Here is a 20,345-nt window from a genome sequence, read left to right as displayed (position 1 = left end):
TTTTCTTTCCCTACCCGTGGAGTTTTCAATGTCACCAYGGATTTGGGAAGCCACAAAGGATGACGCTGAAAGGACTGTGTGTTCTGGATGCGTTTACACGCGTTACTGATGTCACATTGACTCAGCCCCTAGGCAGGSTCTTACTTTATGTCACCTGGAATTGATGCACATGTCCATCACTGCAGAACTCATATGACCTGCTGGGCTGGCCTGGACGATGAGCAGGTTCTCCATGTAATCCTCATTTATCAGCAAATAGCAACATCCCAGCAGCTCTAATTAGGGACTTCACCAGCCTGGTTAATGCAAACATGAATCTTGAGTTTCAGCAAAGCCAATTYCTCACAGAAATGTTGTACTCTAAAGGAGTCTCATCTGTTCAAGTAATACTAACTGAGGAACTTTAAAGGAAGGAAAGGAAAAATATAAAAAATCTGTGTTGCACTGAAATTTGTATTTCAAGGAATTTGCAACAGTTCGTAAATTATTGTAAACAGACATTATTTCTAGCTATTTGTATACACCAAGATGGAGCTGTGGTTACAGGTTCACACAGACACTTCATTCCTCTCTCTGTAAGCCTCAGTTGTCTTCCATTTCACTTTTGTCATTGCCAGCTGAAAGGCATAAAAAAGCAAATCAAAATGCTGCATGTAGAACTCGCAGGCACGATTTTAGCTTTTCATTGGAATTGTGCTATTGCGCTGGTATTTATTTGTTTAATTAAATGTCTCTTCTCTCTTCTTCATTTCAACTCTTCCATTTAAGGATAGTCTCATTTCATTATTRGAACTCTGAATTAGTTGTTCAGTGRAACAGCTAGTTTCCATCACACATAATGCTTTCTCATAATTTCCTTCACTCAGGTGTTCAGCTTAGGGATAATTAAAACAGTTTACTTTATTTCTAGCTAGTGCATAGATACATCTCTGTATATCCAGAGTAAAACAATTGGATTAATGGTGATGCTTTGTCATTTACAGCTGAGTCTTGGAGGCACTGACATTACAATGAGTGAGCAGGAGCTTTAAAGCATCTTAAGCTGACCTGGCAACTCAGTTGTGACTGTGTAACTCAGTCAGTTCCATGACTGTAATATCTTAGGACTAGGAAAATAAATGAATTGAGGCCATTTTAGCATATCTTTGTTTTGCCTCTTGTWGGAATTGTTTGTTTAGTGGTTTCTCTCCCACTCACATAAGTTGGGCTTTATGGTCAAAATATCTGTAAAAAATGAGTTACCAAGTGGAGAAGACAGTTATTGGTTCACTTCAGTCCGATATCCAGCCCGTGAGTATCCTGGTGGAGTATATTTTGGAGAAGAAGGAATGCAAATTATTTTCTTTTCAAAGGGGTATTTTAACCTGATAAGCACAGCAAATTGTTATTCAGCTTGTAGCAGGAGGCAAATTTGCACAGGCACCATAACAGCTGCACTGGGGGTATAAAAAACGAATCCCAAAATTTTACTTTAAGCTGCACCATATAATGACTGACAGCTCCTGACAAAGGSTCTCACAGGGTGGATAATTCCAAAATGAAATGGGCTTAGTCAGGCTGGAGGGATATTGAGCTACCAGTTGTAAGKGCTTGAGGCAGCCCTGCCGAGTTATAGGTTTGGGATGCGGTAACAGGCATGAGACCAGTAGCTTTAGGGATAAACAATTTCATCCTTAAATAAATAAAGACGGATTATTAGTCCAATTATCCAGACTGTAACAGCAGCAAATTCAATAATTCACTAATACTGGGCTAGAAGTAACATCTGGGCGGGCAAAGATGTACATGCCTATGGCTGCCAGGCAGGTATGACTCTAGCAGTACATGATAATTTTTCAAAGTAATAATGCTTTTGGATGTGCATTTTCTTGTTTTGAGCTCCCACAGGTACCAGCTGGTGTGTGTGTGTACAACAAATTGGAGTATGATAAAATCACTTTGTGCCCAACATTTTGTTGGGGTCTCAAAGTACTTTCTAGAAGATTACCTTGTAAATCAACTTTATTCCTATTCTAGTTCACTGTTTTTCCATAATGCCTCTTGTCTTGGTTCACAGCTTTTTTGATTCACAGTTTTAATTTGATTAATTTACACAGATTAAATTAAATTAAAYTGGTTCACAGTTTTACATTATAAAGCACTCAATAACAGACAGGCAAGTGATGTAGAGTGACCAGTGCTCATTGAGTTATAATGATCTATTTTGTTGAAATTAACAATGACTTCTCAAGTTRCATTAACCTTTTAGGTGTTTGAGGCAAGCCTCACATTATTTATTGCGGGCAGTAGGGCTTTCAGCTAGAGAAKAGGTCCTCCTACAATATCTGCATGGGAAATTTCATAGAGGTCTCAAAAACACACATAAAATCAGCAACTGTGAAACAGCATGAATATGAGTTTTGGTGGGGGAGTTTATCTATGAGTATAAACACGTGGTGGGGGTAAAGAAGATTGAACCAGACTCCTCAGTAKTGCCCAGTGAAGTGGCAGGAAGCAGTGGGCACTAATTAAAATGCAGCAAACTCCGCTTAAATGTAAGAAAAAATTTTTCACTGTGTGATTGGTCGAGCACTGGATGAGGTTACCCAGCGAGACTTTTGGAGTCTCCCATCCGTGGGAATGGTTAAAACCTTATCAGACACAGCCCTGAGCAACCTTCTCAAGGTGGACTAGACAGTTCTGGAGGTGTCTTCAGACCCCWGTGGTTAGTGTCTTCCAGGGTGATTGCCTCTTGCCAGTATAAAGGTTCTAKGAGTTAATAGTTTGGTAGCCTGGTTATTTATCTCAGGAAGTGGAATCATTCCAGAAGGAGTTAGTCTCCAGTGATCATGAGAATTATGCATGACTCTAAGACTTGGTCTGTGTTCATGATGAAAAGAAAAAAACATTTTTCAAGCTAGGGAGATGGTAAATTATAATGTTTAGGTCAGCCACTAAATTACAACTACAATGCCTCCTTTTGAAGTTGGTCTTGTCTCTGACTTGGGGTAAGTTACCTTCTTTCTGATGGCATTAGTTTGACATTCCAACACACAACTCCAAGAGATCAGGATGGCACTCCTGAAGGTGACCATTTCACTGCATAGTGCTGACGTAGCAGCAGCACCAGGAGTGRGCCATTTGGTCAGTTTTTCATCTCAAACAGTATCTCCTCTTCCAAAAAGAGCGTTATGAGATGGGAGAGTGAAGGAAAAGAATGGAGTGCGATTTTCACCAAAACCACTGAAATAAGAAAAATCTATTTGGTGATATTTTCCTGGTAAAAGGAGTAGTCCTGAAGCTTTGTCAAATACTCTATATTTTAATAGGGCCAGGTCATCAGGAGGAGCTTTTAATTAGTTTGATTACTACGTTTTTGCAAAAGTGGKTCATTTCACACTGTCGTGCACAGAGCTTAGCAGGATTCATTCCCATAGTAAAGGAGGAGGAATCAACATTTTGGAGTGATCGCAGCAGTTCTGCTTCATCCTCTTGTGTACCAATTGTTTCATGCCTGTTCCTTGAGGCAGAACTGGCGCCCAGGGTCATCTAAATACGTCATTTCACAGTGATGGCCACAAAGCTTTACCGAAGGCAGGCAGAAGTGCTGATGGCACAGTGACACTCTTAATTCCTCCTGGGAATGGCAGCATGGTCTGCTCTCTTTGGGATAGCACAAAAGCTTTTTTTCCTGTAATGTGGGGTCTGAGGGCAAAAGACTCTGGAGTCAAAATTCAAGTCTCACCCAGAGTAACYGTCCTTCAAACCAAAATATAGGTGGGCATTCATTTTTTTCATAAGGGAATCCTCAGGGGACAAGCAGATGTCCTGACCTCAATGTTCTTCTAACACCTTGTTCATTGGGTGAGTTTTAATTTTCCCTTTTTAAAATGTTTTCCCAGCAAAAGAGTTCATGCTCCCCAGTTAAAAACTGACTTCATCTTGAAAAGCTTTTATTGAGCTTTTCAGATTATTTAATATAAAAAAAATGTTTCCCTCTGGAAATGCACTTYGGTGTGGTTGTGAGAGGCTGCAGTTTCTAGAGAAAAGTGTGTATTTCATTCTAAGACAAGAATTGGTCTGTTGGGTGGTTTTCCTCTTCCTTAACTGAATTAGGACTTGGAATTATTGATCATGAGAATGTAAAATTGCATTTCTTTGTTTTAAAGGAGGTAGATTATGATATAAGGTGTACCTTAGAGGGCTCTGTGTTACTGGGGGTGATGGTTTGCTTTTGTGATATCCTGACTTTGAGAGCGATAGCACATCAGAAGCAGAGCATGGCACCATTTAAAATGAGGTGGTCAYCTTTGCTATGCATTTATATKTAACAGAGGACCTTGAGCAATGTCWTCCTCATCTGAACTGCAGTGACATCAACATGAAAGGTGGTGTTTATGTTACTCTTTGCAGCTGGGCAAAGCTGATAAACCTTTCGCAGGCAAAGGGTTCCCTTGGAGGTTTGTTATGGCCTATGATTTACTTCCTTTGAAAAAATAATGATGTTGTGGTTGATGTTGTATTTTTCTAGTTGCTGCTGATTGCTTTATTTGAAGCTGTAGAGAAATCTCCATCCTGAACTTGCTGAAGGAACTTGGGAAGATTATAAATTCAGTCTTTTAGGCCTTGTGTCTTGGTAATCCTGATGGACAGTCCAGATCCGTTGCAGAGGTTCCTAACAAACAAACAGCATACAAACTTTGAAGGTCTTATTTGAAATTCAGCTGGCAAGTCTTTTTCCTTGTCGTTCCTAATGGTCCTGGCAGTTTCACTTGCCATCTGTTTTCCTGCTACAGATAACATTAAGCTGCTTGCTTCCTTTTTTGTGCACCCTCAAGCCTGATTTTGGGCACAGTTTTACTTGATGYACCGATTGTTAGCTGAAGCTGTTCCTTAATGATTGGGGGAAGCAGAAATTAAACTGTATTTTCGATTAAGCAAGAGAGCAGGAGACAGGAGCTTTAGGTCCTTGGAGCTGATCTGTTAGATCAAGGGCACAGTAACAGCTGTAAAATTTGCATCAAACTCTCTATTWAGCTATTTCAGTCAAAGCTGGTAAGGATTGATGCTACTTCTCATAAAAGTAAACCGGTGTAAATGGTCTTGAAAAATTGTTTAGAAGCTAAGGCAAGAAAGTACTGGAGTCAAGTAATTTGAGGGGCTCAAGTGTTTTAATAAGATGAGGCAGAACTGTAACTTGGCCTAGTTTTTCTCATAATTTCATGCTTGAAGAATTACCTGTCATGTTSAACACCCCAAATTTTTGGCAGTTCTAGAAGACACGGGTGCCTATTATTAGATACCTAAATAAAGGYATTTTCAGCCTTATTCATCAGTGTCCCTTGGCTTTTTGGAATCTGTCCCTGTTACCTGTGACACAGAGCAGCGCAGGGTGTTGAGTCAGAGCCCAGGGTGTTGGGCACGTGCATGGAGGGAACTTGGCAGAACAGTCAGGCCCKGACTCCACATGGACTGTGCTGTTTGCCTCCAAAGGAAAAAAACATATCTGGCCCCACTGAGCAGCAATAGCACCAGATATATTCATATTGGACCTTTTAAAAGTCTGAAATAAGAGCTGAAGAGAAAATTCCTTAACGTGGATATAAAGTCTGTGATGCACATTACAGACTTCGATGATGAAGGTGAAAAACATATGTACCTACATATGGATCAGAAAGGTGAGCGATCCAAGGAAGAGCAGGATGAATGTCTGGCAGATGAAGGCACAGTTTGCCCTTGGGGTGGTGCAGAAAGTGAGGAACAGAGTGTTATGACTCAGGTAACCTGGTTAAACCACAGAAGGAGACAACGTGTTACAAATGGTGAGCAGCAGAAGCACAATAAATACTGCGTGAAGGTAAAGAGGGGTTTACTGCCACCTGTTTTGCAGATTATATTCTATTTTATGTTAAACTTTCAGAGGTGAATTTCAGGTTTAGCTTCTCTTATCCTCATTTTGTCTTTATCCTAAATTTAATTTAGCACCACTAGCTTATAATTTGTAGGCTTTGAAGAATTACCTCATYAGTCTGTTTTGTGACTTATCTAATTTTGTATTTCTGTCTACAGTAACAGCCTTCAGGTGGGGTTTTTAAATTAATTTCTTCCTGAGTGTCTGTAATTGKTTTTTAGTGCATTTCTATCTAGATTGACACCTGGTATAAATCAGCATGGTCACAATAGTTCCACTGAGACACTCTGTGTGTTTTCATATCAATTTTACAGCTCAGGATGAACTCCAGCAGCCTCTGCTGTGGCAGAATTTATGTTTCTTCTCTGCTAACTTCTGTAGTAACAACAACAAAGGGGATTGGCCCAATTTAAATGGGTTTTTTTTTTGCCTTTGTGTTTGTTTCGTTTGGTACAGAGTATCTCTAGTTTTAGGAGAATTACAATCTTCTTTTAATAATCTTATTCAAAAAATTAATCCTTACACCACTGCAATCCAGTTAATTCCAAGAGGCTCTTACTAAAATTGTATAAAAKAGAAGTGTTTCTATAATAAAGAAAAAAATGCAAGAAGCTGGCAAGCCAGTATCATATCATACCATGTATCATATACTAATAGTGCATAGAGTCATGTGCTGGTTGACATAAAAAAGCATGTAAAGGTACAACTCATTAAAGGAAAAAAGTTTTCCYGGTACAGTTAGGCTCTAAAACTGGAAAAAAAAAAAAMMCCATCATGTTTCCTCTTTTTTTGCAATGTATTGTGAAATGGCTAAAACTTTGAGATAAACAATGGTGTATGAGAAGATGGATGTGTCTATAACATGAAAAAAATAGGTAATTGAATTACTGTTTCATTTTTGTGTGATACTGTGCAATTTTGGCCTGTTTTTACAGGCACTTTTGCATACTTGTGGCTGTATTCTCCAAAGCAGTTAAACAGGAATTAATGTGATAACTTCATATGATACTTAAATGCTTCGTGTGGGACTTTGTTTCCCAGATGAGTTTCTTAAGGCACAAAATGCTCTTGTTTTGGTTTGCTTCATGACTTGATCAAACGATTTCWGTGGGATTAAAATATTTTGCAAAGATACTCAGCAAGTTGGTGGTGGGACTGTTTTTCATTCATAATGACTTCTTGGCCTGACCATGGCAAGGGAGGAATGGGATCTCAGCTGTTCAAAAAGATGATAGTAGTCATTCCCATGGACACCACTGTGAAACATGGAGATCTCTCTGCATCTGATGTCCCCTCCCTCTCCATAACCCCTGGCAGCATCCCAAAGGCCAAGAAGTCAACCCCCAATGGGGAGGAAAGTCACGCTGTAGCAGAAATGATGAGGCAAGCAGTCACTGTCACTTTTCTTTCCCTGTTTTAAATGTAGAATGAAGAAGGTTTCCTGCAGGAGGGAATGGTGAATAATACAGATGTTCCTGTGGATCCTGAGAACGAGGCTTATGAAATGCCTCCAGAGGTAAATCCGCTGCGGTGTTTGCTGTGAGTGCACATAAGGGAAGGGCACGGGAGGAGGCTGCAAGCTCAAGTTATGTGAGCCTGACCCGGGCTGATGCTGGGAGCTGCGAGGGCAGAGCAGAAACAGGGCCTCTTTGGCCAAGATCTGCCAGAGGTGTAGTGCTGGGAACCAGAAAATGAATTGATTTTTTTGATAGTAAGGAAGTTAAATGGGAAAACATTGTGAGTGTTTCAAAACACTTGTGCCTGGGTTTTGAGGAATCCACGTTAAACTTGTATCTTTTTGTATGTTTAATAGGGAATGCAGGACAAACTGCATCTTCATAAATTGTTTTAATAGCTTGGCCGCTTACCGATGCATCATGCTTTGTGAAACATGATCTTCAGTTAATGCAATTATGGGAGTAAATTATTCTGTTGGTTTTTATGAACCAGCTATCTAAAATATTACTACAATGTCTGKCATGATGCATTGGTAGTTGCAGTAGCAGTTTTATGGTAGCACAGATAATTAGACTGAATATGAGAAGTATAAAAAATTTAGCCCATGATCCAATAAAAGACTTAAAGGCTTTAGTACAACATCTTGAATATCACTGAAATGATGGATGCTGCTCATGTGTCCATAGTTGAGCACTCCTCTAAATGATTTAGTGCCTTGTATGAGGATCTGCAGCACCTGTGTTCAGCCCAGGGGCAGTCCTCCTTCCTCCACAAGTGAATTGTCATGGGTGGCCTCAGGAGTTCCTGGCAGCATCAGCTGAACGATGTGTTAATCACTGTAAAAATCTAATTCTCTGCTAAGTACCATGACTTGTAAGGTACAGAATCTGGAAAACATGACAAAATACAAATAAATGTCAYATCCTGATCACATGAAAATCCATARTATTTGGGCATTGAATCCACATGGAGAAGAATAAATAGAGAAAGTAGGATGTCTTTATCTAAAGTCCCAGTAGCACTGATTTCTGCTCTCCTCAATAGGAAGAGTATCAAGACTATGAACCTGAAGCATGAGAGTCCTTTCCTTCCTTCCTATCACCTGAAATCTTCTAACTACTAAAGACGTCCCATCCTGTACAAGTGCTGAGTTCCAATGTGCCCAGTCGTTCGATTTTTTTACAGTTTTTACGGTGTATTTTGAAGTCTTCCATCAGCAATGATTGGAGTATCTGTGACTGCATCCACCTTGTTTCAGCATTTCCCTCCTGCTGAAATGAAAGCCGGTTTGGCAGGGTCATTGTTGTGCTGTGGATATTGTGGCTTCAAGTTTAAAAGTTAAAAAAGAAAATATTAAGTAAAAACACCTAAGTGTCTACTGCTTATTTCTAATTCTGTACATGTTTTGTTGACAGGCTGTCAGTAATTTGATATTGTTTATGATACAGTTTCTATTTGTTTCCTATGACTATTCTTTCTGTGCAGAAATGACTTATTGTGAGAGCTTTATATATATGTGTATGTATTATACATATAAAAAAGTAATTGAGCATGAACTATGCACCTATAAATATTAGCTGTTGAAATTTTATTGTTTTGTGATGTGTTTTATTAACTTGTGTCTGTAAATAACGGTGTTCAACTGAAGCAAATAAAATGTAACCCCATTAAAAATAAATTTCTAAATTAGTGATGATTTCTAACACCATCTTTCCATTCAAAAGCCCCTCTTGAAGCATTCAAGCTGTGTTGCTTCTTTTGAAGAAGCTACAGGAACAAAACTAGCAAATGTAAGCCAAGTCTGTACAAAAAAAACGTGGTGAAGAATGAGAAAATCAGGGCTGCTACCCGAGCTGGGTGCAGCTTTGCTGAGAGATAGATTCATTTGTAGGGCTAATAAACTTGCTGGTGTAAGGACAGCCTGAAAGTRAATAATGGGCTGCAGCAGATTATCAGGAAATCATGAGGCCCTTTGAAGAATTACTGTTCCAAGATTGTTAAAGTGCTGGGATGTCTTAGTTGCAATGATTTGTSTTGTATAAAATCCCATTTTGCAGAAGTGCAGTCTGCTTTTAGACATATGCTGCCTGGATATTTTTCCATACACTAAAAAGATTTAAATATGAGATGGCTTTACTTCTATCATGTTTTATTTGTTATTTTAGCCTTTAACCTGAAGTGGTTTTGTGTTTAAGGTTCTCTAGTCTTGAGTAGGATTTTGAACTTGATTGCAGCTGCTCTTTTCAGTTCTGGGTAACAGGTAAATATGTTTGTCTGGTTTCGAAAGTGGGGAGATTGAGGCACAACCATGTAGTGCATGTTACTGTTGGGCTCAAAAAGAGACCCAAATCCCTGGAGGATGAGCTCTCCAACTTGTTCTTGGATTGAGCTCCTTTCTGATTTTCTGCAACCTTCCTGCTACCAGCATGCCCAAGATAAAACAGATCTTTCCAACTGTGTTCCCGCTCCGTCTATATACAGCTGGTGATGTAGTACTGTAAACCAAAATCACATGAGCACGCTGGTTTCATGGTGCTTAGAAAACCAGTACTTCAATTTTCCATGTCATCCCCCAGTCCCAACCCARTATTTCTCAGGAATTTCATTTATTTCAGGATTGGTATCAAGCTGTTTTTTTTTTCTTCAAAGCAATGAAAAATCCCTTTGAAAATTTCAAACAACTTTCAGGTATTTTCATCAATAGTTTRATTTCTTAATGGAACCTAAAGTCCTGTGGGTTTTTTTGCAGAAATTTTTCATTTTAGCCTGTAGCAACTTACCAACAGCGTGCAGTCTCCTTCACAGGTGATGTCTGAAAAGTTTCGTGACCTGGACATCTTTACTGTGAAAAATGAATGCCTCAGTGACAAATCTATTGATTGCATTCTTGGAAAATTATATCAGGACGGGGTACAATGTAAGATACTGATTTTATATATATCTTAATGTTGTTTAAGGACCTTTCTGTTCCAGGAGAAGGATTTGGGAAGAAGAGCCCAGTGCTGTAGTGTGATTCTTTTCCCAGTATGGCAGCAGGGAATCATCCACTAAAAGCCACAGCTGAGATGAGCGTCATGCCTGATACTTCAGAAAATAGCACTGGAAATAGCAGTTTAATAGAACATGTATTTCTGTTGTTCATCTTCTCTTCCACAGCCCACAGGTCCTGATTGCTCTATTGTTTCTTTTCTAGGGAATCAATCTAAACTGGTTGCTCACATGTTTCAAGTAAGTTGTGCACTTCTCAGATAAACTGTGGGGAGTGTTATATCATAAAGAACAGGAATCAGARTAAATTTACTCCTGAGACTGGTCCGTTGTTTGAACATGTAAGAGTTAATTGATTTCTTCCACTGGTAGTATCAGCAAATCATTCAGAGTTTTTAGGTCATTTAAAATGTATCAGAGGTGATCACTTTGGTTCTTGTGCCTCTTGCAAACATGCCCTCAGATGGCCCTAAAAGTCCGTGGGACCCTGGTTACTATGGCAGCATGGTGTGATGCACTRCTCTGATAACAAGCTGCATTTTAATTAGACCTCTTTAAGGGCTGCCTGGCCATTCTTTCCAGGTAAGCTAAGTGCCATTGTCWCTTAATTTTTGCAGTGAGATGGATACTGGCGTGCAGGTTGCAAATGTCAGAACTGTGTTGGGTGCTAAAATTGAGCTCAATAGATAATGCTGAATTCTATTTTTTTTTAGTATCTACTCTGGGTGTTAAAAAATGCTTCTACTGTTTTGCTAATTTTTTTTAAACAATGCCTGCCAGACAGGAATATAACTCAGAGCTCTTTTTTTTTCTTAAGAGCTTGGATTTTAACTCAAAGCAAAAGTAATCTTCTATTGTCTAATTAAAAGTTAATAATGAGCCTCACMATATCCTACTCCTCCAGGGGAAAAACACATGTTGCTTTTTTGTTCTATTTTGACAACTTTAATTGGTCTTGTAATGGTTCCTAATTAAACATTGTAATAATGTTTTTATTACTGTAAATCATAATGTTAATACTTGTGTTACATGACTTTCACATAATGAATTTCAAGTGTTTCTTCTCCCCACCAAGACTTTTCTTCATTCCCTCAAGACAGTTGTGGGCAAGTTAAGGTAAATTGCAATGTCATAAACTCAAAGAGAAGTAACATGCCTGTATCACTTAAGATCTTATTCATCATATTTTCATAGCATGGACAGGGTAGGCTCAGGGATTCTCATATGGAAGAATCAGACATGGACAGTGGGTCAAACAGCTGCAGCAGATTCAGAGTAGAGACTCTGCTTCCAAGGTCTGGGAGACTGGAAGATCCACTGCTGTSCATTTAATGGTAGAAATTATTCCACAATGAAAGACAGGTACAGACTGGCTGCTTACACATATTCATAAAATCTTAATATACAAAGTAGGAATACTTAKTTGCCTCTAAGATTTGATCCAAAGTTCATTGAAATCAGTGAAAACATTCCTACTGTCTTGACATGGATGTTTTAACTCCAATTTACTATCAATCTTCAATACAAATTACATGTGGCAGGCTGCACTGGCATGGTGAGTTTCCARTTCTTTTCTGTATGCTTTTTTGGGAGAAAATAACTGCTGAAGCCCTTGATTCTAGAGTTTCCTGAGGCACTGTCTATGCAGTATTTTTTTTGTCAGAYAGATGATACGTGATGGGGGTGATGCCCCCGATCTCTAACTTGCTGAAAATAAAGGGAGTTTTTTCATTGACTTATATGATTTTGGATGACTCCCAGTACCTCTCTGCATAGAACTAAGATGGCAGAGATCAAATGATCAAGGTTCATTTGCAGGGTATCTAAGAATAGCAAAGGTAGCAGAAAAACAGATACCTTAATAATACTGCAGCTTAGTCCTTACCAGGCTTTTTCCAMATAGCTGTGGTTTTATATGCGGGCATATAAAATGCTGGGTTTAATGGAGTAGTTGCCCTGAAGTATTGCAACCTTAGAGGTAATTACTCTTTCARGTAATTGATATTTATTCACACATTAATCCAAACTAGCTCTTTGTGTTCTGCTCTGAAATAGCTTAGGAGGTAAGTGGGAGAAAGCCACCCTGATTGTGGTTTTAGTTTCCATTGGCTTTAACTAAATTACCTGGTAGCTTTCTGCCCCCTATCTTGAAACTTTAATTATTATTAGAAAGGACACTAACAATGAGCTTCACAGGGTATGGTTGTTCTGCTTGGATATACGAAGGTCTGAAACAACAGCATCAGCTTTGACACAAGCAGACCTGCCCTTGAGGTACAATCACCAAATGCAAATGACACCTTAGCCTTTAGTGTCTCCATGATGTACTTTTAATGGAAATATCATCCGTTTAAATGCAGACACAAACAACTTCTCTCCAGCCCGCCTGACATTTAACGTGTAACTCAGAAGGTTCCTCTGATATAAGAAAGACTGGCAGATGGAGAAACAGCAGGTGGATTCTCAGATGAGACAGCCAGGAGGTAACAAACAGAATAGGAAACTAGGTCAGATGAGATTTCTTCCATGTTGGAATAAATGCTTTCACAAATGCTTCCTCCAGTGGATGCCTAAAAGTGGGTTTTCATCATTTTCCACTACTGTTCTCACCTCTGTGTAGGTCAGAGTCTACCAGCAAGATGCATCTACATTTTMTTTTTCTGCAGAAAAGGTGAATGTCTGAGATTATAAGTGCACTTTTTCAGTTACAGCATAGACTTTTCATGGGAGGCCAATCATGCACTTCTGCTGATTAAGCTAGAATAACATTTTTATGAAAGCACAACTGCTGAGATACCTCAACTTTTCTTGTTCTTTCTACTCACCATTGTCCCATTGGTTTCTTTATCTYCACTAACCTGCTAAATTTTCAGAAGTCAGGTCTTACTCTGTATCTGTTGTTGACTGCCCATTTAATTGCAAAATTTTGCTCCAGCCATTGTGTCTAGTACATTGTGATGAGGCTACAAGCATGCCTGGAGAGCTGAGGTTTTTAGTCTTAGGCTCCTCCCTTTGAAAAGACAGCTCATCTCCTTGCCGTGCTCCATCTCTGCTGTAGCCAAAGACACGGCGAGGCACAGGCAGTGCCCACTGAGGTGGGAAGGCACTGTGGCTGTTCAAGGACAGCAGAGGAGGCTGGATAAAAAAAAAAAAAAGACCTTGCTGAGCATCGGCTGGCATGCATCCTGCCTCCCTCCCCCAGGCACTGCTTCTGGTGTCACAGGCTAATGATAGAAAATAGCCCAYGGCTCTACAATGCTTCCAGGGACTGGCACCTCGAGGAGCCAGGTGAACTAAGAACAAGGATGCTTCACACTCCGTGAGGCACAATTCCTGTGCTGTTTGAGGAGACTGAGCTTTTTGTGTTGAATTTCCTTTCCTATTTTTCTGAAATCCTCTGTACCAGGAAAACAGGAGCAGTTTGCTGAGAAGTGTGCCAGATTAATAAATAAAAAACAAAGTATGAAATCTGATTTTACCAGTCTCCTGAATGTATGAGGGAGCTGCACAATACCCTTAGGACTGTATCCTCTGTTGTTTGATCAGRCATTTTATTCATGTGAATTTCAGTTGTAAAATTCCATGAAGACTTGCAAAAATAACAAAGATGGTCATCTAATGTTAGCACTTGGTAAGATGGCATCCTGCTGAAATGGCTACATTGCCTGCTTCCTAAAACCAGAAMAATCTTGTAAGGAGCACCCTTGACAAGAAGACATAACAGTGCTGTTGAASAAAATAGGAAAACATGTCAATGGTGAGAATATAAAGAAAGTGATTTACAAGCCATACATAATAAGGCCAAAAAGAACTGAAATCTGTGATCTCAGTCCACTAAGTAAGTGTCAGCTTTCCTTGGCAAAGGAAGGTGATGGCATCTCTGACAAAATCCCTGAAATAAAATTCTCCTTATTTATTCAGCCCCCTCATTCCAAAATCCAGTTTCCTTCTGGCTCAGATTTGCAGCAAAACAGTGATATATTTCATGGGAATAACTGGATGTTACTAGGTGTGAAATAAATGGACTTTTGAAAGCCTTCAATTTYCATTCTCAGTTTTATGAAAGCTCAACGAATTCAAACATAATGATAATTCCAGTCTGTGCAAAGGCAGTTGCTGTGCACTAGGGCAACAGCTCTTCTGTGCTCTGCATTTCACAGATAGATGAGTTTTTTTCATTAATTGCTGTTCAGTACGTGTGGGCACTATCATTAGATAGTGTGATACTATTTTAATAATTGTCTTCAAAGGTGGGGGATGATCCCAAATTCAAGGATTGCATTTCTAAGGTTTTCTATTTAATAGAAATACTAGGCAACATTTGAAAGCTGATGCTGCTAACAGGTCAAACCTGCATTAGCAGAGCTTTGCAGGTGTCACCACATTRCTGTATAAATCCATATGTGGCTTATCTTACCTACAGTGCAGCGTTACTGACATTATTTGTTCCTTTACACTGAAATACACRGTGTAATAAAGATGCCCTGTTGCTGCTGCACCTCTGGACGAGGTGTTCTGGATGATAAAGCTCCATCAGTCGGGATTCACATTTGTTCTCCCCCCATGTTGTGCTTAGTGCTCTTTCTGAAGYGCTTGTCACAGTGCCAGTTCCACTTAGCTGAGCGTGGTAATAAAAGCACCCTACCCAGAAACCCTGGCATTTCCTAGTTACACACTGGAATTTTTGGCAAACCCTCTGCTCCTAAGAACAGCATGGCTTTTCTGAACCCGACTGCCAGYGGGGCACTGGCTCCTGTGTGACTGCCAACAAACTCTTCCTATCAAGGACAGATCATCACCCAGACAATCATGTTAAATCAGGGAAGCCTGTCTCTCTCTCATTATGAGATAAGCTATGCTGCTTAAATTAAGKGAGTTATCCTAAGCTTGGCTATGCAGCTGAACAGATGAGTGTGCTCTAGGAGGATGTTAGCTGACTCATGCCAGTCAGTCTAGAAATGACAGCWCAAGTGCTCACTCCCTCAGGAGGGTGGGTAGATCTGAAAGACAAGAACTGGYGGAGAGAGGAGAGCTTTTGGGGAGAAACTGCATTTAACATGCTGATAAATCACCCATCTGTTTTCTCTCTTTAGTCACTTTGTCTTGTCTTGCATGTTACAAGGTTGCTGGAGGGAAGGYCATTGCCTCTTCCATAATTATTCATTCCCTTGTAGGACAGAACCTCAAATATTACTAAAATTTAAGTGAAGTAGAGGATARTACTGGTAAACGGGAGGTCAGGAGAACAGAATCAAGTGTGTTGCCTCTGGAGACTGTTTTGAAATCTTTGGGAAAATGGTATGAGTGGAGTTGGAGCAGAGTTCAGCTCTCAGTCCCTGTGGGCTACCTCAACTCTTCGTAAACTATTGCCTAAGCTCCTGCCAGGCTTCTCCTTACCAAAGCACAGGTACTGTCATGAAACAAGTTTGCGTTTGCCCAACAGCAAAGGATTTAGTATTGTTTAAAATTCTGTGCCTGTGCCTTATCAGCTCCATCTCCAGCTTAGTGCCTGAAGCAGCTCCACCTCCACCTGGCTGACAGGAGAAGATGCTGACTTGAAAGTGGGATTTACTTCATCCATCACAGCAGCTGAAAAGGGAAGGAAGGGAAGAAGAGCCTGTGACTGCCCTGTGGCAAAAAGCAGATGCTTTCTAGAGGTAAGTGGGAAGTATTGTTGTTTCTTYAGTATCTGCAGAAGCAGTGCATCAAATTTAAGGCTGTGCCTTCAGTATTTTGTGTCTGTGATTGGCATGAAGGGTTACAATCAGAAAACTAAATCAGTGGGCAGGTACAGCTCCCATGACACTGGAACAACATGGGTGTCCTTTGGTGATGTAAGATWCAGAGGCAGACTAATTCAAATTCTGCTATTTGCTGAGGGTGTTGTGGTAGGGAAATCACCTCTGAATTTATGACCCCAACTGTAAACCAGAAATAGCCATCATTGCAAAGTATTTGCAGTTCAGAGAGGTGTTATTACTGCTAATTCTGAAGCTACTCTGACTTCATTTAACAGTATGGACATAACCAGCAGAAGAACATAAAGAACTCGAAATTATCTGTTGCCAGTTGCCATAACTTGATGTTTCTTTTTCTCTGCCTTCTCCTGTCACACTTTTTATGTCTTTTACCAGGGCTAAATGGCTCTCATGACTTCAAGAAACACGGGGCAAGATCAAGACAACTGAACTGAAAAGTGTAAAAGAATGAGTTTGCAGGTTTCTCCATTGTCATGGAGATTTTCATGGAGAAACAGTAGGTATTTCTGTTAAAATGATCAAGCCATACTATTTATAGATGGCTGACTTTTAAAAAAAGGAAACATTATCACAAGGGTTTTTTTTTTTATTATCTCACTTACCATTCTTTGATGGAAAAGAGCAACAGCAGGTCTTTTTCTCCAGCTTCTTAATTTAAATTGAAAGCAAAGAATGGGCTCAGTTAGATGTAAAATGCAAACAGATCTCTAGTTTGTTCATTGCATAAACTGAAACATGAATATTCACACAGATACCATTGATTTKCACAGCATCAGTTTGCATCCAAGGTGCCTGAAGATAATTGTTTGTTCCAKCTTCCCTGGTTTGGGATCATGTCACAGCCACATGCTGACCACAAGACTGGGGTTTGAATTGCAGTAACACCTGGCTAGAGGAGAGAGGTGACTTGCTCTGCTCTGCTCTGAACTTATTGATTGCGGCAGCAAAAGTCTTGTCTGAGCTCTGGTACTGTGAGTTCAAGTGTCAGGAGTTGGATTACATCCTTCCTAGGCTTTTCTTTTTCTTCAGGATTCAGGAAGAATTGCACTCGCACACTCTGTTCTGTTTCCAGAACACTCTTGCCAAAGCACGGATTGTTTTCTCTGTTAACTTTTTTTCCTTGTTTTTCTCCTGATCTTGTGTTCAGTTACAAAGCCCAAGATGTGTTAGCTATCAGGTCATAACCTCGCACATCCCTGGTTCCCAGAGGAATCTCTTTGGAGACATAATGTACAGAAAGTGCASGCTTAGTACACTTGGACATGGGCTGGTTTCTGAAAAAGAAATCTTCTCTATTTGTTGTTTTCTTTCCCATTTATATTATTTCTAAACTAAATGGTTGTGAGCATATTCATTTTTCTGGGCACATTACTAGATAACAAGTAGGAAGCTTTGCTGGCTGAGGGGAAATAGAGCAACAGAGACACAGGATGGAAACCAGCACTGCAGTGGCTCCTCCACAGGTATTTTTCTGTGTTAGTGGCTTTAGTTTCATGTCACAATGTAGTAAGATTGGGCTTGAAGAGCTAAGAGGGAACCTTGGAACAAATGGTCCAGAGAGAGACCAGGTAAGAACCAGGTGTGAACGGGCACCAGAGGAGCAAAAGCCAATTTCAACTATAGGGACAATTAAAAGTCAGCCAGACCTCAGAGTCCAGATTTAATTAATCTGCTCATTGCAATCCAAGTAGTTTATTTCCACACTTGTCAATCTGATTTCCTTCTCCAGAAGGGGAGTCACTTTGCTGTTGCTTTTGGATCCCACTCTGCACACTACTCTGCTACTCAAACATCTTAAAAGAAGTCATTTCCTCCTCATGTTTCACATTTCTGCCTTCAGGCTTCAGATTTCTGTCTCTCTCTTTGCTGATGCTTATCAGATTTACCTTTAAAAATAACTTGCTACAATTTTTGTGGGTGTGCAAGGCTTCACCTATCACTTGAGAAAAGCTTGCTGGAGCACAGAGGCACCTATCACTTTCCTGTTGGCTTTCACCCAGTTTCACACRGTGATGTATTTCCAGTGCCATTTTTAATAATACTGATTGTCAGAAAATGAGTGTTTGTGACTGTCATATACAGTTCATCAGCCAGCTTGCTCATGTCATTTCTGTGGCTTTTTTTTATGAGATTGTGAATTCTTTGGACAGGCTGGCAGCCTGYTTCACCTCTCACCTTCACAGTAGTTACAGAAATCCCAGGGGCTTCAGTTATTATTTGTTGCTGGTGTTAGGAGAGCATCCTCAGGTCCTAGACATGATTGGCCCAAGGAGGTATTTAAATTACCAGGCTGCAGGAACAAACCTGACAAGAAATGTAAATGCATTCATTGCTATTTACGAAACTGAAAGGGAGGTGAGTTTTTGTGGCTTTTTAGAACATCTGGCATATCCCCAGTGCCATGCAAATAAACAACAACATTGCAGAGAAAGGATGGGAAATATTTCTTGTTAAATGCCAGCAGTCCCCATTTGCCACCAATCACWGATGCCTGAGGGTGAGGGAGATTGTTTTTCAGAATCAATTGGAAAAACCCTGGCTTGTAGACTGCCCTGCTGGGGATTGCATTCTGACCTTCCAATGCAATGTTCTTGCATTTGCTGATGAAAGGGTGGGGAAACTGAGGAGTACAGGGGGCAGCTGAGCATCAGGTATCAAGATAAGCCGGCACTCAGCGTGCTCCTCATTTTGTTAGGATGCCACCACCAGGTCTTCCTCCCTTCACCTCCCTCCTCCAGCAAATTCTGGTGGTATGTGGATTTATGGTATTATTATGTGATAAATTATTATTATTTTAGATGAAGGACCCTCCCAGATGCTGAGTCTAACCTTGCTGTGGGGTACCCTGAAAACCAGCATCACCYTTCAGGGCTGTGTCTGAATATACTTTAAAAACCCTACCAAGAACGTTATTCATATGTCATCAATTGTGTGCTGGTTTTGAATTGATTCTTTTTTTAAAAAAGACTTTAAAAAAACCACCAAAACCCTCTCATTTGATTTGTAGCACCAATATTCCTGGTTTTTCTTTTCTTAAACAAAGTTTGGCATTCAGGTCATCAGACAAGGAGCTGAGGAGTATTCCGTCTGTTTAGATCTGAGCCCTTTGAGCAAGAGATTCACCAAATAATAGTATGCTGTTTATATTCCAGCTGATCTGTTGCCAAAATGGTGTGAATTTAATTCCAAGTGAGGCAAGGCAGTGCATCTGAATGACAGTGCCTGCTCATCTCTGCCTGACTGCTGCTSCTCCTGCTCTGCCATTTTCTCCTTCCTTTGCCACGTGTGCAGCCTGAATTGTCTTGTGCAGCTGAAAGGCTGATGAAGCCTGAGGAGTTTCCAGGTCAGGGCTTTAGATCATGTGCTGATGGACACTCAGAAACAMACCTTATCAGGGTTACAAACAGGTACAACCTTTCTGAGTATTTTTCCCAGAAATCAGGGTTACCATGCTAAAACCTAAAATGTTTCACTCTGTGTTTAAATAGCAGCTTTTTATGGACATTTTTTAAAGTCTGACCTCGCAAGTGTTTAGCTTGAGAGATGTCAGGACAAAAGTCAGTGTGATGGACATGATTAGGAAGATTTTCTTGGTTTTCCCTTTAATTTGGGAGCAGGTTCTTGTCTCTGCAGCCTGCCATTACTTTTGAGCAGTCACACCACAGAGACTGCTCTCGATTTTTACATTAGTATTGATTAGAAGTCATAATCCTTTTGTCACTTRTCGTCTGTAACACTGAGGGAAAACAACAAAATTGAAGAAAATGGAAGAAAAGAGGCATGTTCTGTTTAAGCAGTTCTAAAAACAATCATTTAACTTTGTACCAGCTATATCTCATTTCATATCAGTGAATTCATATTTCTTGCTTCAGCTCTGACTTCCCAGGAAGCCTTTTCTCTGTCCCACTCACCTTGGACTACCTCAACAGTCATTTTACAGGAGACAGAAGGGTGTATGCTTTGAGGTGGGGAATGCTTTTGATTTGCAATTWTTAATTGAGTTTTTAATTTATTCTTCCAGCAAAAGCCCAATGGCAAGACCCCAGGGAAAGTGTGGGAGTGAAGCCAGCTCTTTCTCTTCCCGTCTCTGGAAACACAATGGAAATGGAAAGGGACATCTTCCAATATGTCCTTTTCGCACCAGAAGCCTTTTTTTTTTTTTTTTTTTTTTTTTTTTTTTTTTTTTTTTTTTTTTTTTTTTTTTTTTTTTTTTTTTTTTTGTGTTTGTGTGTGTGTCTACTTGTGCACTC

At 40.0% G+C, this 20,345-nt stretch overlaps 1 protein-coding gene across 2 annotated transcripts in view; it reads left to right on the top strand.

The window, feature by feature from the left end:
• SNCA (synuclein alpha) overlaps nucleotides 1-9,299 on the top strand; it is a 63,989-nt gene extending 54,690 nt beyond the window's left edge. For both annotated transcript variants that reach the window (XM_057366847.1, XM_057366848.1), the window contains exons 5-6: nucleotides 7,317-7,406; nucleotides 8,393-9,299. In XM_057366847.1, the coding sequence (XP_057222830.1) occupies nucleotides 7,317-7,406; nucleotides 8,393-8,425 (123 nt within the window). In that variant the 3' untranslated portion in view covers nucleotides 8,426-9,299. The remainder of the gene's footprint in view (nucleotides 1-7,316; nucleotides 7,407-8,392) is intronic.
• The last annotated feature ends 11,046 nt before the right edge of the window (nucleotides 9,300-20,345 follow it).

This window comes from Malurus melanocephalus, unplaced genomic scaffold, assembly GCF_030028575.1.
Source record: "Malurus melanocephalus ecotype Western Australia unplaced genomic scaffold, MMel_1.1 scaffold_72, whole genome shotgun sequence".
In the NCBI taxonomy this organism is placed as follows: Eukaryota; Metazoa; Chordata; class Aves; order Passeriformes; family Maluridae; genus Malurus; species Malurus melanocephalus.
Note: the sequence above shows the minus strand (reverse complement) of the source record. Positions and strands in the feature narration are given on the sequence as shown.